The sequence below is a fragment of the Pleurodeles waltl genome, chromosome 10, assembly GCF_031143425.1.
Source record: "Pleurodeles waltl isolate 20211129_DDA chromosome 10, aPleWal1.hap1.20221129, whole genome shotgun sequence".
In the NCBI taxonomy this organism is placed as follows: Eukaryota; Metazoa; Chordata; class Amphibia; order Caudata; family Salamandridae; genus Pleurodeles; species Pleurodeles waltl.
This window is the reverse complement of record NC_090449.1, coordinates 41862828-41879451: the sequence shown is the minus strand read 5'-3', so window position 1 is coordinate 41879451 and position 16624 is coordinate 41862828. Positions and strand designations below refer to the sequence as shown.

At 44.1% G+C, this 16624-nt stretch overlaps 1 protein-coding gene across 1 annotated transcript in view; it reads left to right on the top strand.

The window, feature by feature from the left end:
• LOC138261017 (anterior gradient protein 2 homolog) overlaps nucleotides 1-16624 on the top strand; it is a 74899-nt gene that overhangs the window by 20297 nt on the left and 37978 nt on the right. The window contains exons 2-3 of the mRNA XM_069209622.1: nucleotides 5603-5722; nucleotides 15457-15520. Of these exons, the coding sequence (XP_069065723.1) occupies nucleotides 5608-5722; nucleotides 15457-15520 (179 nt within the window). The 5' untranslated portion in view covers nucleotides 5603-5607. The remainder of the gene's footprint in view (nucleotides 1-5602; nucleotides 5723-15456; nucleotides 15521-16624) is intronic.

The window sequence follows — 16624 nt, the reverse complement described above, 5'->3', positions numbered from 1 at the left end:
GGGCTGAACCTCCTTATAAACAACACAGGGAGGTCCGCCTGTGGTGACACTCCACCACCGCCAGGCTACCGCCGACAGGCAGCCTGACGATGGTGGATAACATTATCCAACAGGGCAGCGCTGCCCTCTGGAAAATGTACCCTGATTCCCCCAGCCTTTCCCTGTCGGGTTTCCCCGCCAGTTAAAGACTAGCGGAAGGGGTGCTGCTGCACCCGCAGCACAGCAGCATTGATGGCGGCTCCATGTGGAGCCACCAGCAATGTCCCAGCCATGCATTCTGCTGGGCCGCCGGGCGGAAATAATGTTTCCACCCCCAGGTCCAGCAGAATGTTCGTTATGTGGCCGGCGGTGTCCCAGGGAGGCTAGCGGTCAGTGAAATGACTGCCAGCATGAACACGGCGGTAAACACCGCCGTGTTCATAATGGCCGCTATAGTGTATGACTAGGTAGTGTTAAAAACATCAACTTAGATCTTAAGGGAGGGTGAAGCAAACATGAGGATATAGAAAAGCATAGGCAGAGAAGAGAAACAAAGTTAGTGTACAGGAGAAGGAAGACATTTGCAGAAGAGGTAAGGGAGGGATTGTTTGGTGCAGCATGGAGGGTGTAATTCAAGATTGAAGGAGCCAGAGAAAAAGTGGGTATTAATAGTGTGTGTTTTTAGAGTTTGGGGTTTCAAAAGGAGCTCCTGGACTCAGAGAGTGTTGTGGGATAAGAAGCAAGGAGAGGTGGGATGAAGGATGTGGACCAGAGAGGCCATTTTGAAGATAAAGTACAGTGAAAAATGTCACAGTGCAAAACGGAAATTTGGAAATTCGGGGAGTAGTGTGTCGACCATATTATGACTATTTGGTCCTCTGATGCCTGTAGCTTCAAACTGCACAGAGGAAGCTTCCTCTACGTGAATTATAGGCTTTGAGTGATTTGCAACCTCGCCTCGCCGCACCCATTGTCTCCTCTTTTCTGTTCTTCTCTCCATTTTTTATAATCATGCTTCTTTTTCTAGTTTTCTATGTTGTGCTTCTAAACAATTATTTGAGTCACAATCAATGTAGAGCTAATACATGCTGGCGGATTCCTCTTTACACACCTTAACAATAACGTTGAGCTTTTGTGAAATTCGTACCACAAATTTCAATTAAATCTTGGTTCTCCAAAATAGATGCCTTTATTATTTACCCCTGAGGCCTTCATTTTATGAAGTTTTTAAAGATGAAATCACAGTTCATCCCAGCTGTTTTTCTGGTCAATTACAGCCAGGTTGTGCAGAGGTATCTGTATTAGATGTTGAACACACTGAGCAGCGCTACCACCATCTACACCTAGTTTTCTCCTGCAGTAAGTCCCCCAAAATTCGTTTTTTGTAGGTGGGATAGATACTTTCACCCTGGGACCTCTCATGGCCTACATAGGCTGTCCCTCAACCGCGGTCCTAACACCCTCTGGAATCTCTCCTTGGGTGCTGTAAGCTCACCCTTGTGGGTGGTAACTCTGGCACCATGGGTGCTGATGCTTCCCTTCTTGCTGCCTTTTCCCCCATGGGAGCTCTGCATGAGGCTGAAAGGCCTGTGTGGGTTGCTGACCTCAGTTCTGAGGCTTCCCCTTGAGAGCTAAAGGAGTACCTACTGCTGAAACTTCACTTTGGTATTCCTCTGTGGATGTTAAAGGACAGTGTCTCTGCTGGCACCCCCACTCTGGGACTTGCCCCAGTGGGCTTAAGGCTCGTATCATTGACTGCCCCCCCCCCCTTAGCCCTCCTTGGGCCTTCATCATGTGTTCTGAATGCTCAGCTCCCTGGTGATCTGCACCCCCCCCCCCCCCCCCCGCCCCAACACTGCAGCCACTCAGTGGATGCTGCTGGCATCCATCTGTGGTTGGTGCCCCCACACAGATGAGGCTCGCCACTCTGGCCAGCCATCTTGAACCACTCTTTGCTGCTGAAGCCTCACCTCCCTGGCCGTTCCCTCTCAAGAACAGAAAAGGTCGCAGTGACCCAGCGACGCCCAGGTCCTGGACACACATCCTTCTCACCTTGCTAAATGCAGCTCTTGGATGTGTGAGCCGTGCTGATTCAGGGCTCCAGAATGGGAACGTGGTGCTGGAGTCTGGCACAGGTTCCTCGAGTCTTCACACAAATTGTGAGCATCATTGCACTTAGCAGTGGCGCGCCCTGTTTTTTGCCCTTCGAGTTCCCAATAAATCTAACCACACTGGTGTGCTTCAAAAGAATAGAGGCGGCAGATTTATTGCCTTTTGTTCGGCGAGAGGCGTCCTTAATGCCAACCCTTGTGTCTTCAGTTCAAGGCTGCTGAGTTCTTACTATCACTCGAGACGTGCCTTTCCTTTTCCTGAGCCGTGTGCATTTTGGATGAACATCAGGGACGTGTACACATTCTATGTTTTCTGTATTATTTGCTCAATCTTTGAGAAATAAAGCATAATGCATGAAATACATGACAGTGGTACCTCGAGCAAATTTTCTCTGGGAGGGTAAACCCGGCAGAAAAAAAGTCACGCGCGATACCGACAGGAAACGTGGATGATGAGAAAATATCTTGTTCAAGGAAACAATGCCTCCCAGTAAAACCATTTTTACTTGAGTCCGTCCCGCAGGCACCAATAAAGTTAAACTTAAGTAACGAGAATAGCGAAATGCCACACCAACCAAAATCCGGAACTATGCAAGATTACACCAGTGTGACAAAATTGTTCGCCGTCATAATCACCAGCAGCTTTTCAGGTTTCCTTTGCTGGACCATAATAAATTCACTTAAAGTTCCCTCTAAAGATCTTTATTTTCACTTGGATTGTTCGTTAGGGTCGAGTGCGCAGGCGCTGTAGCCTGTTGTAATTTCTCTGTGGGCTTTAAACCACACCCACTCTTGCTATTTATTCTTTGTTGTGCTTGTCTTAAATGATTCATTTTTATTGGTGCATTTTGTGAAATGTCCCTCCTTTGTGTGCTGAATTCCTTCCCCAGGTTATTTAACTAAGTGAACATTTCTGTTGGCCATCACACTACGTCATGCTTCCTCCTGTTGCAGCGTGTGATGGCCCGTCCTCCGGTTTCGATTTGCCTTTCATCCCAGCCGTCATCTTTTCTAGACATTCACGCAGGGAGCCAATAACTCTTGAGCTCATGGCAGCGGTGGCGCTTTGAATTGGCTTGCTTCTGTCAACTGTTTTACTTTTCATTTTCAATTTATGTGGCAAGAAAAGTCCAGTTAGCAATTTACAACGCTGATAGCTCTAACTCGAGCAAACGCGAGACCCATTGTATTGCCAATGCTTGTTTAGGTCTTGTCTGCGTGAGCATGCACTGGCGCATATGCTATCATCTGAGAGACTCTTGTGTTCTATAATCGGCTTAGAACACGTCCATTAGTTACCATTGATTTGCAATGTTGTCACTCTTCTTTGCTGCCTTCTAATTTGAAAGTGTTGGCCATGCATCACTTCCGTTTCCTTCAGTTGTGCATGGACCAAGTAGAGATTAATTATGTTTAATTAGTGTCCCTCCATTGGCCATCCGCCATGATTCAGGTACTATTTAATTTTTAAAAAAGCAATCTCATGCGGTTAGTGCTGACTGCAGTATAGCTTTTTTTTTTTTTACCTTCCCCCTCCTGCCCTCATTCTGTTTCCTTTTCCCCTACTTGCCCTCCAGTACCTGTTTCTTCTCCCCCTTAATACCCTCCCTCCTGGCCCTGTTTTTTTTCCTACTGCCAAAAGTAAAAAACAAAAATGCTATGGAGCGGCCATCACTGACAGCTTCATAGCACTTTTTTAAACTGTCCCGTTACCTTCCCCCACCATCCTCTGTTATCCACCACCACTGATTGTCAAAGCCAATAGCACTCCCATAGGTGAGACCCAATGGCTTTGCCAATGCTTGCTTAAACCTTTATTCCATTTTCGTGATTGTTTACTTGCAGTGGCTCTGTAGCATCTATGTGTTCATTAAGTTCCCTTATCATTTACTTCCAGGGCACCTAAAATTCCTTCCTTCCAGGTGGTTATTCATGTCTGTCACCTGTTAGCATGCATTCCTTTTAGATAATCATTCACTTCCAGTACCCTCTAAACATTTCTAGCCTTAGTGGGATCGTTCACCTCTCATATCTCTAACATGCTATTGCTTTTAGTTAATGGTTCCCTACCAGTGCTTCCAAACATACCTTCTAGATGGTCATTCATTTTCCTCACCTCCAAACATGAATTCCTTCTGAGTGATTCTTGAACTCTGGTCTCTCTAAACATTCATAAATTTAGAGGGATCCCTCAATTCAGGGATCTCTAAAATTCATGATTCAGGATGGTCATTCACTTCTGGTACGAGCCAGTATTCTTTCGGTTTAGATAATCACTCACTTTTACATAAATTTGAAACACATTTCATCAGTGATTATGTCATGTAAGTGTCTCTTTTCTGGATGGCATGTTTCAGAAGTGAGGTCACCGATGCCCAATGGTCAAAACATTTTGTCTGCAAGCCAAGGCCTTAAATGAAATCCTTTAGACTCTATATATCTTGTCAGTGGTCTTATTTATAAAACGCCCTGCATTGTTATCACATATACTATATGCTTGCCTTCTAGTTTGGCTTCTTTGTGAAACAAGGCAGTACCTAGAGCATGCTTTCTGTTTTTGTGGCACGTCTCTCTAAAAAGATCATGATGGGCACAGGAGCAGATGCCCAGACAATTTTTTACTTTTTCTGCAGACTTGAAAGTAGAAACTCCACTCACTGGCATTCATCTGTCTTGTCAAGCAAATTCAGTTGGAGACAAGTTCTTGTTGGACAAAAATAGCTGACCAAACCAGTTTAATAGCCTACTAGCTTGAACAGGTAGAATCATTGGCACAACCTGCTTCTGGCTGTCTGTGAGATTCAGACCTTCAGCACCAATTTGGAAGAATTTTATTTGGTGAATATGATCATTCTGACGGTGAAGTCTGCAAAGCCTTTGGGCACAGGTAATAACTGGTAAAATGTTAATATGAAAAACTAATAAAATGTTAATAAATAATGACTGTCATAAAGACTAGGATTGCTGGTATTTTTACTTGGCCAAAGTGCAATTAGAATCTAGGAGCAGAAGTGTTGAGTGGAGGTCCCAGTGTCCTACTGGCTCTCAAAGAGGTATCCACCAGGAGTCTGAGATGTGTACTTTCCAACAGGAGGAATACAAATAGTGGGTTTGATGGATGGGTCATACATAGAGCAACCGTAATAGCAGCCTCATGCATCCTGAAGAGCAGGAGTAGCTGAAAGGAGGTCATGATATTTAGGGTTGTAACAAGCACTGACAGAAACCCGTTGTGTGCATTTCCATAGAAATTGCAGTGATGTCAGCAGATTGGGAAGTGGGCAAAATCCTTGTTATGGGAATGTTAAATGAACAGGTTTTAGGAGTCCAGGTAAGTGGTTGCCTTTTTAGACCACTATGACTTGGTGTGCAAACACACATTACTGGGGTGTTTTCCATGCAATATGTGAGATTATAAAAGTATCACTCCCACATGGAAAATATTGACCACCCTATTCAGATCCCTGAGTCCTCAGTCTTCATATAACTCAAGCTTTGTTTTGTCTTTATAGACATCATGCAGACACATCCTATGATCGTAGCCCTGCTCCTCATGGGGGTCTCCTACTGCCTGGCCCAGGACAAAGTGAGTTCGAGGAACCCAAAGAAAACGCCCCAGACAATGGCCAGAGGTAGGTATCAACGTGAACACAGCTCACTTGTGTGCTATGAGTCTTGACAAATGTTCACACGTTGTAAAGGCATCTGTGACATAGTTAACAGCACCTTTATCAGACCCTAGTTGGCAATTTTAATATAGAAGTTGTGATTGTGTTAGTCTGGTGCTGATGTGTGCTCTGTGTACTATGCCAAAACACAGAAGCACTGCGAAAAGGACAGCAGGAGTGACATTGACACCTCCTGTAGGATGCCTACTATGTCTCTATGGTAATGCCGGTCCCCTTACAAGGGATAACCCGGTGGAAGCGGGATAGCCAGAGATTTACCCTAGAAATGTGTGGACTGATTGATGTCTTACATACGTAGCTCATTACCACTAGTGTGCACATAGTGAGCATGTGATAGACCAGATGGATGAAGGAGCAGGTCTAAAACCTGGAAAAGTTACAATAGTGTTTTAGGGAATCTGATCAGAAGGAAGTCCCCTATGAAACTGTTGAACTGCACTCTTTTAGTTGCATCTCTAGGTAAGCCCTGCATGGGGAATCCAAGGATCAGGTGGACTGCATGGATATCCCAAGACCCAGGCAAGCGAGCTGGATCTAGTCTCTCAACCATCCACTGATAGGGCTGGTATGGCCTTGACTGTTTGGGTCTGTGTGTGACTAGGTCTATGACTGGGTGCGTGTGGGTGCCTTCTTGTTTGGCATTAGATCTTCCAAGTATTAATGTGATTTGTCTACTGATAGCTACATGGATAACATATCATTTGCTGAAGGAGGCTAGTATCTATCCTCCTCTGGTGGTGAGATATATAGAACTGCATCATCCTTATTAGCTCTCATTCTGAGTTTGTCCAGTTAATCACTCCATAAACGTTCATGTCAGAAACAAGGATTACAAACAAAATCAGATTTACTGCAAAATTATTCCTTGCCTTTTCCCTCACTTCAGGCTTTTTCCCCTGTGCTAATTCCTACAGGTAATAGTTGGAAACATGTTCAGATAAAACTGAGAGCCAAGTGCAAAATGTGAATAAAAACTCAATAAAAGTAAAAGAACAGAAAACCTTCAAACAACACTTATAATTGTTTTTTTTTCTGTGGGCCCTAAGCATTGGACAATGGTGGATGACAAATCTACAGGCAAATTTACAGGGACAAAGGCATTCTGCAGGGAGGCATGTGTGCATTGCCTGTGCACACAATACTTACACAAATCTCACACATGGTGACAACAAATGTTCCCATATTATGGGGACCAGAATAGACCAGAAGGAACTATTAGACAAACTCCACATCGCAGGATGATGCAATGACAAGCGCCCTGGACCATAAACACACCGTCACCACTGCCAAGTATTTCACAAGCGGTTGTTAACTACCATTGTTCTGCTCTGTGTGTGTGTGGCGATCATTTTGGATCCCCAACCTAGATAGAAGAGCTCAGTGCTGCAGCTGAACAAAACCACAAAATGTGGAATGCTTCCAGTGTTGAGATCACTTCCAGTGCCGAGATCAATGTAGAAGAAAAACAGGGTGGGCAAGAAAAACACATACAGGGAGGTCAGGGCAGCCTGGCTTTTCCACATTATGGTAAACCTATTCAGACCAATAACTCAACAACTTATGAGTGCAGCTGAGTAGCTCCATGTTTCTGAGGTGTTCCAGAGCACATACTTTGTGTGCTAGTAAGGGGTTGCCCACATGTTGTAACCCCACACTTAGCTGGCTGCTATTTCACTAGGAGCAAGAAGGTCAGCTCTGCAGTTCATTGACAATCACAAACTCAAATGAGGGCACCATTGCCCTTGGGCACCGAGCACTGCATGCACAGAGGGAACCTTCTCCTGCACTGAATGTTCATAGCAGGAGGGGACCATCAGAGATTACAGGTGCAGCACAGAATGAAGCAGGGCATGCTCCCTACACACACACCAAATGGAAAAGAAGTTTCCCTGTTAGAGAGAAGAGTCCCGCAACAGTCCGAATACAGAGAGAGTACTAAACATTATTTGATCACAGCCACTAACAGCTAGTCATACCTCTGTCTGCAGGAAGATCAAGATTTCAGCTTCCAAAGAGAACAGGGACAGCAAGTGCAGTTGTAGTGAACGTTTCTTCCAAATGCAGGACACACACAGCGTGAAGGGAGGGTGTGGGTTCTAGTTGCAAAGTGGCCAACTTTGACTCTAGCAAAACAGGATCCATATTTTGTATTACCTAATAGAGGTCGCGGCAAAAGAGCACTCTGTACCATTGGGGTGAAGAACCCACAGTTTGCAAATGCATAAGGAAACACAAGGCTCATTCTGTAATACTAAATTCTCAAAAGCTGTTCAAGTTACGAAGGGCCAGATTTACAAGGCCCTAGTGCCTCCTTGCGCCACATTAGCGTAATTGTTTATGCTAACGTGGCTAAAAGAGGCGATTTTCGTAGTGCGATATTTACAAAGTGGCCCAATGCATGCATTGCACCACTTTGCGACCCCTTGCACCACATTATGTCTGCCTCAGTCTTAATGTGTGAAAGGGGGGCGTTCCGGCGTTAGGAGGCCCGCAAAAATAGCGCAGTGAAATCTACAAGATTTTACTGCACCATTTTGGCATAATTTGTAATGCCTGCTCAAAGCAGGCAATACAATTACACACTCATTGAAATCACAGGGCCTCTTTCCACTTTGCTACACTAGAGTTGACATTTTTGATGCTAGAGTAGCAAAAAACCACAATAGCGTCAAATATTTTGACACTATTGTGCTTACGACCCCCATAGTGAGCATATTTTAAATACAGCGCACACATGGTGTCATTAAGTGGGGCAAGGGTGACGGAAGGAAAATGGCGCATCAGTACTGATCTGCCACTTTCTTTTATATCTGGCCCTAAGTATGCCCCAGGCAAATCACGGAATCACCTTGAGACCATGTCATGTGTTTATTAGCAAACATGCAGGCCCTGGTCACCACTTAAGGTAGATGTAGAATGCAGACTGCACAAACAACAGACTCTTTTAATTCTGCCTTACAGTGGTTCTGTGCTAAAGGTCAGGATGAGAGGAAGAGGGACTTGGGGTGTCAGTTGGGCCCTGACCCTCCTCACCTGTGTGGCACCGTGCACAGATGAAAAAGCTGAACAGGGGCACACTGCAAGAAGAATTAAAACATCTTCCATGTCAGGTGTGCAGTGACTGTGCGTTCATGTTGCTCATCCTGGCTTGCATCAGGGTGTGCACAATGCAAACGGGTACATCACGTTTGCCCTTGCACATGCTTCTATTACATGAGCATGTCCATGGGTAAATAGAAGGCACCGGTTAGCGTGTAACGTGTTCTCCCTCATACATGTTCAGAACTACCCATGTAGAAGACTAGTGTTTCTCAAAATGAATGCGAAGGGTTCATAGATACAGGTACTGTCAGTGCATCCAGGGGGGGATCTTAAGTGCATGCTAATGTGTACCCTGCACCCCGGCCCCTGAGGTTGGTCTGTGAATGTCAGAATGGGTGCGATCTGGGGCTACACTATGTCTCGGGTACTTTTAGGCACCCTTCTTGCATTATGGAGGCAAGAGGCCCACTGTGATGGTGCTGTGCTCTGTCTGTGTGTGCTGATGCTCTCTGAAGGAGGCACACACAGTATCTTTGTGCATTTCAGCCTTAGGCTGGGGATTTACGTTTTGTAAAAGAGATATACACCACCTCTCTAATACAGTCTGATACAGAACAAAGTTCTTTGGACTGTTCTGCTGTGAACCCTTCTGCATCCCGCAGGACTGTGAGATGTGCATTTCTCACCTTAACACTAAAGCTAAAGCTTGCCATTATTCTCTGCCTTCTTTCTCCTTTCTGCCAAAGTTTGAAGCACTTAAAAATGAGCTTAATGTAAGAATTAAGCACTGCATAATTTGTGTTACGCAGGTCTGGAAGAGTTTTCATGAAAGTGGCAAACCTCATTTAGTCAACAGCGGGTAGCCTGCAACGAAATGCAGTGTTACGAAACACACACACGCACCCACACAGATGCACACACACACATGCTCGCTTTCTCTCTCTCTCTCTCTCTCTCTCTCTCTCTCTCTCTCTCTCTCTCTCTCTCTATCTCTCTCCCCTAGTTTCATCCCCCCACTTATAGCAAGCAACCCTTGCACATGTAACAGACAGGAGAAAATGAAGAAGCTGAGCATAGATAACCCTAGAAGCAAATCCGGTGACTCATTGGCAGCCGTGGCAATAATCTGTTTCCTCCGCAAACATCCTACGATTCCACTTCAGGCCTACTAAAAAGGAGACAACACCGGGTTGGAGTACTCTAGTTTATTTCCTTCTCACTCCCCGTCCCAGCAGTAACTGCCGTAACTGTCCCCTTCCACGTTCCACATTCCCGTCTGGGAAATGGAACTCTATTAACATTCTACTCACTACCCAACATACCCCCCTTCCTTCACAATTACAGAAAAATGAGAACAAAAATACCTAAAACTAACATATACATAACTGCACATGGATAAACTAATATATATATATATATATATATAACTACGCATGTGATTGACTATATGATCTGATGTTCCATGTAACCTTTGAATTTCATAGGACATGACCTGATCCTCCCTGACACTCCCCTATCCTCACACTCCTCCATGTAATCCTCACTCGCTTCCATGCCCAGTCTCCCGTTGACATAACTTCTCTTAGATTCTGGCACAACAGAAAGGAAAGATTTATTCCATCTCTTCCCATTCTCCAACACAACCACATGATCCAGGACTTTCCTAACCTTGGCAGGAGAAGAAAACCTAAATAAACTCTTGCACATGAATCCCGGTTTCTTTATTCTCACCCAATCCCCTTCTTGAACAACAAGACCCTTACATTGTGGGCTCCTCGTTCTATACCCTTCCTGTACAGCTGATCTCACATCCACCACTTTACCCAACTTGTCTACATCAACCTTCTTTTTAGCCATCCACTGCTAATTTAACTTTGAGCCAGCTATTCTACCCCTTAATAATGTGAACGGAGATATCCCTGTACTGATATGGGATGCTGTCCTAAACCCACACAGCAAGTCTTCAACAGTTTCCTGCCATGATAACCCACTAACCAATGCCAACAGCAAAATATCCTTTATAACACGGTTTAATCTCTCCACCAGCCTGTTACTTCGAGGATGATACAGGTATGTTAGAGTGTGCTTTATACCTAAACAAGCCAGAAAACGTGCCATCTCTTTAGAAACAAGTTGTGTTCCATTATCAGTGACAATCTCTTCTGGAAAACCTTCTCTCAAGAACACTTCCTTGAAGAACTTCTTGACTACCTCAGTATTCACATAATCTACAAACTTCACTTCTGGCCATTTGGTCATGTAGTCCACCATCACCAAAGCATACTTAGGTGCACCTCCAATTACTCCAAATGGTCCTGGGATGTGAAACGCCAACTTGGACCAAGGTACATTCTTAACCACAATGGGTTCTACTGGCGACGGATACTTACCTGAGGTTTGTCACTCAACACACACATGCAACAGTTGCGCACATAACGCTCAATTGCTCAATCTACCCCAGGCCACAAAAAGTCCTCTCTCGTACTTCATAGCATGAATACCAAGATGCCCTTCGTGTGCCAATTCTAACACTCTCATTCATAAAATGTCAGGGACTATTCACAGATTACCTCTGCGCATAATATTTCCAACAATGGACACCTCCTCTTCAACTCTTTTGTAGGGAATTAAATCTTCTGGTGTGTTCCTTGCACTGGGCCATCCTCCCAGGATGAAGCTCCTGACTTCCTGCAACACCATCATCCAAAAATGCACTTAATTACTCTTTTTCAGTTAAGGCTCCCTTAGAAACATCCCTAACATCATTTACTGCACACACTATTTCCAATTCATCCACTGTTTCCGATTTATCATCACTTTCTAACAAAGGTAATCTGGACAAGCAACCAGCCACTTGTTTTTTCACACCCGGAATATATTCCAGTTTATAGTTGAATTCCTGCAGTCTATACTGCCACTTCGCAATACTGGCTGTGGCCCTGCCCTCACCCTTGGTGCTAAAAAAATCTTCCAATGGTTTATGATCAGTTCTCAAAACAAACTATTTTCCCCACCAAAAACTCTTGAAATGTTCAACACACCACCACATAGCTAAAGCTTCTTTCTCAATCGTAGAATATGCGTACTCCGCCCCCCTCAAAGTTCTAGATGCAAAGGCAATACTTTCCTCCTTTACATTACTCCTCACTTGCATAAGTACAGCAACAGTCCTACATTGCTTGCATCAACTGTAATAACACATGTGCCATTAATGTCAAAAGCCTTGAGGGGATGCGCATCAGCTACGCTCTTTTTGATTGACTTGAATCTTTCATCACACAAACTGTCCCATGTGAACTTGACATTCTTCTTTGAAAGGTTGCGTAAGCACGCCGTCATATCTGAAAAATTGGGTACAAATTTCACATAGTAATCCACTAAACCTAGAAAAGACCGTAATTGATCTTTATCTGCAGGTATAGGAGCACGTCGAATTGCATCCAAAATTTTCATTGTGGGTTCCACACCCTTTTCTGATACATGGTGTCCCAAATAATCTACACCTTCCTGCTTAAACTTGCACTTGTCTTTCCTTAAGGTCATTCCACATGACTTAATCACTTCCAACACACCCTTCAGCCTTTCATTGTGTACGGCAACTGTGTCCCCAAATACTAATATACCATCCTGGAATTTCACAACACCTTCTTTTCCTTGAAACAACCTGTTCATCAAACGCTGAAATACAGCAGACGTAGATGACAAACCAAATGGCATCCGTATGTATCTATATGCGCCTTCTGGAGTCACAAATGATGTGTAGTGTCTAGAATCCCTGCTCAATTCCACCTGATGATATGCAGAAGAGATGTCAAGTGAGGTGAAATACTTTGCGCCTTTCAAATTCCCCAACATTTCATTGATGTTGGGAAGTGGTTGACGATCCACCCAAATGTTTGCATTCAAGTCTCTCAAATCCACACAAAGTCTTAAGGATTGTGTGCCTTATGCACCAAAACCATAGGGGCCAACCATTCAGACCCTTCAATATCTTCTATTATGCGCAATGAACAAAACTTCTCCAATTTGCGCTTCAACCCAGCACGTAGTGCCAATGGTACTTTGTGCACCTTGTGAGCCACTGCCTTTGCACCTTGTTTCAATATTATGCTATGCTGGAATCCTTTGAGCTTTCCTAACCCTTCTGCAAAAACTTCTGGTAATCTCTGATCCAATCCTTGGTTGCTCCTGTACATATTTGATAAACACTATCATGTTTAGATAAGACCATGTTAGGGTGATTCGGGTCTAGGATGATACCCAACTCTCCTTGTTCTTCCCAACCCAAAAGATCTGCACTCTCCTTAACCACATACACCATTCCCACTGCACACTTCCCTTCGAATTTGAAATGTGCGTCAAACTTTCCAACAACTTCTATATGTTTTCCTCCATACACAAACATTTTTATATAAGATTCCTGCACCACCATATCATCAATGTTCTTGAAGTCTGCCATATTGATTAACGTGAACGGGGAACCAGAAGCAGACAGAAATTTCACATTCCTATTGTTGACTGACACCACACATGATGGTGGATTACTCTTCCGTGTCGCTACCACGGAAGATATCTCCACAGTACCATTGTTCTCCTGACACTTAGACAAGAGCAGAAGGATAACATTCTCATCTTCATCTGAAGTGGCATAGGTATTGTCAATCATTTTTACCATTTGCACCACATTTTTCATGCCAATGCTTCCTTTACATACCCTTGCGAAGTGACCTTTCTTCCCGCATTTGAAACACGATTTGTTCACAGCTGTACAGTTTTTTGAATTACCAACATGGGTTCTACTTCCACACCTGTAGCAAGTTATATCACTAGTGAAGTTCTTGTTTCTGGACAACAGGAGTTCATGCTCATCACATCCATTCACCTTGCTACTCTTCACGGTTGATTTTGCCACCTGTTTTGCTTTTATAGCCAGATCTTCGAGGTTTTGACATTTTCATTCATTTCCCGCATGCAGGTCTGTGAATTCCTAGCCAACTTCAAACCAGTTTCTAAATCTGGATCCTCTGAGGCTAAACGTTTTTCAGGAATCTCTTTGTTGTTTGTTCTCTCAATTAGCTGATCATGTATTGTTTTTTTCTCTGAACTCTCTGTAATTGCAAATGGCTGCCAGGGTACGTAGTGCTGCCACAAAATCGTCAATTGACTCTCCAGGAATCTGTGAGCTGAAAAAACGTATGTCTTTCCTGAACAATGTTTTTTCTTGGTTTAAACCTCTTATCCACTGTGCTGATTTTCAAGGCATATCCATCAACCATAGACGTGGACTCTACTCCATGATTCCCCACCGTTAAGATACTGACTACTTCAATGGGCAATGTTTTTAAGATGTTCCTTACCTCTGTACCAAAATTGTATATTAACAGTGCTTTTTTTTCTTTTTTGAAGTAAAAGTGTCACCTTCTATAAGTATGCTTCAAATGTTTCCTTCCGTATTTGCCAATCTACAGGCAGTGTTCTTGCCATCTGTAAAAATGGTGTGGGTGCCAATATCCTCTCCATTGTCCAAAATAGATACACCACAATTTGTTATACTTGAATACTGAAAGCACTCTGCTGTCCTGTTCTTATTTTTTTTAATAAAAGTTCTTTTTTTTAACAATCTTCCTTTACTTTCTTCCAAAGGCTGTCACAATGCACTGAAATATTGTTCTTTTACTGCATGTTATTTTCCTGTCTTCGTACCTTACAAAGTTCCTATACTTCCTGTGTGCAAGTCTATGTATGTTAACACACCATTTTCCACCTCTAAGATTGCTGCCACTGATCCTTGTTCTCCATTTGTTTTCACGACTGGTTGGGTTTGTTGATTTTCCTCCCCAGCCAGTCAAAATGGTTGCCAGGCACACGTGATGAGCTTGCCCCTTACATTTTGAAGTCCTACTTCACTTTCCACAGCTGCCCAGTACATGTGATCGTAGTGCTAACACCACAGTTACTCTCTGAAATTTGTATGTGCGTACCTCACATGTGTACGCCTTAGTCCTTCTCATTGGCACTGGTAGAACCGTGTTGCAATTCCAGCTTGTTAACACGACCGGTCACAGATTACTCTCCCCACAGAGCAGCCCGGCTCGACAACAGTAAGCCACTTTTCGCTACCTTGTAAACGGCGCTGGAATGAGTCTCTTCACCTGCTCATCACCACTGAAAAGGAGACGACACCGGGTTGGAGTACTCTAGTTTATTTCCTTCTCACTCCCCATCCCGGCATTAACTGCCGCAACCGTCCCCTTCGAAGTTCCACATTCCCTCCGGGAATTGGAACTCTATTAACATTCTGCTCACTACCCAACACCTACTTTCCTTTTTCTTTTTTGGTGCCTCTGCTCAGACCTGAGACAGCCAGAACCTTTGCTTTTTGTGATAAACGCTCGAGATGAGGGCACATTTGCTAAATGTCCTCTGGACTGAGAAGCCCAATACACTCTGGTTACTGACAGCGTCCATCAATGGCAGTTCACTCAACCCTTAGGAAGTGAGGGGCCACATGTACCCAGGTGCGTGGAGCTGAAGTTCACTCCTAACCTCCCCTTTTGTCATTGTTGTATTCATATGTTTTGAGCTTCCCTGAAAGCCACCACTCATTCTTACATCTCCAATCCTGTCTCCTTTAGGGTGGGGAGACCATCTGTACTGGATCCAGACCTATGAAGAGGCACTTCACAAAAGCCAGATCAGGTAACCACCCTGCACTTTACCCTTACCAATGCAATGCTTATCTATACGACCGTCAGTGTAATTCAATGTCTGACCAGTGTCATGAGAGGTTCCAGATGCAAGGTCAACTTCCTCTTGGGAAGCAATCACATCTTGATGATGGATTGTCACCCACCCTTTCTTCCACTCTTTTGTGTCGCATATCATGAAACACATAGGGCCTTGCAGCCACTGTGACCTTGGTCACATCCTTCTCCTGGACACCGAACAGTGGATGTGGGAAAGGACAAGGGAAGACAAAAGAGAGTGCAGGAGTGGCGAAGCAGCGGCATAACAAAATATAATTGGAGCCCCATGCTACATATGCTGAAGCCCCCTCACTCATATCAGTAAGGGGGTGAGGGGATGCACCACTGGGGCTGCAGGGTCCTCTGTTACGCCCCTATAGAGAAGGAGTGATGTGCCTGGGCAAAGACAAGCTCCCCCAGAAATAGACAACTGAGTGCATGAGTAAGGAAACTGAGAAATGAAGATTTGATCCCTCAGCTTGCCTTCCCTCCTGGGACCTCATTGCTATGTGTGTGACTTGCTGCTGCTCTTAGTGAGACAAAACAATTGGTAACCACTTAGCCCAGGCAAGATTTTTCTTCTATCAATGTAGTCAGGAATAATTTCTGGCAATTCGCAAGACGATATTATGTAAAATGTCAGAAATACTGGAGCAAAGTTAATGGGGACAGCTGTTGTTCAATTCACATGCCATTCTGTGCTATTTTTTGCCATGAAATGGGTTTTCGCATACAAAGTGAGTGAGAGGATGGATTCATTCCATGCCAAAAAATAACTAAAAATGCTGGACTGGAGTTTCACATAATAACAGGTAATTTCACATAATTTCTAAATAATAGAACTTTAGTGCAGGGTTTGTAACGGGACTAGCATATCCATGCATTGCCACACAAAGATAAATGCCATGTAAAAAAGTCTGTGTACTACTCACCTTGCTTGACCTGTAACCCCCAGCTGTAGCTCTCACATGCAGGCCAGGTAAGGAACATGGGAACATTCTATGAGACCCTCATGCCAGACAACACCTCACTGCAAGAGTAAGTTGCATAGTCAGAG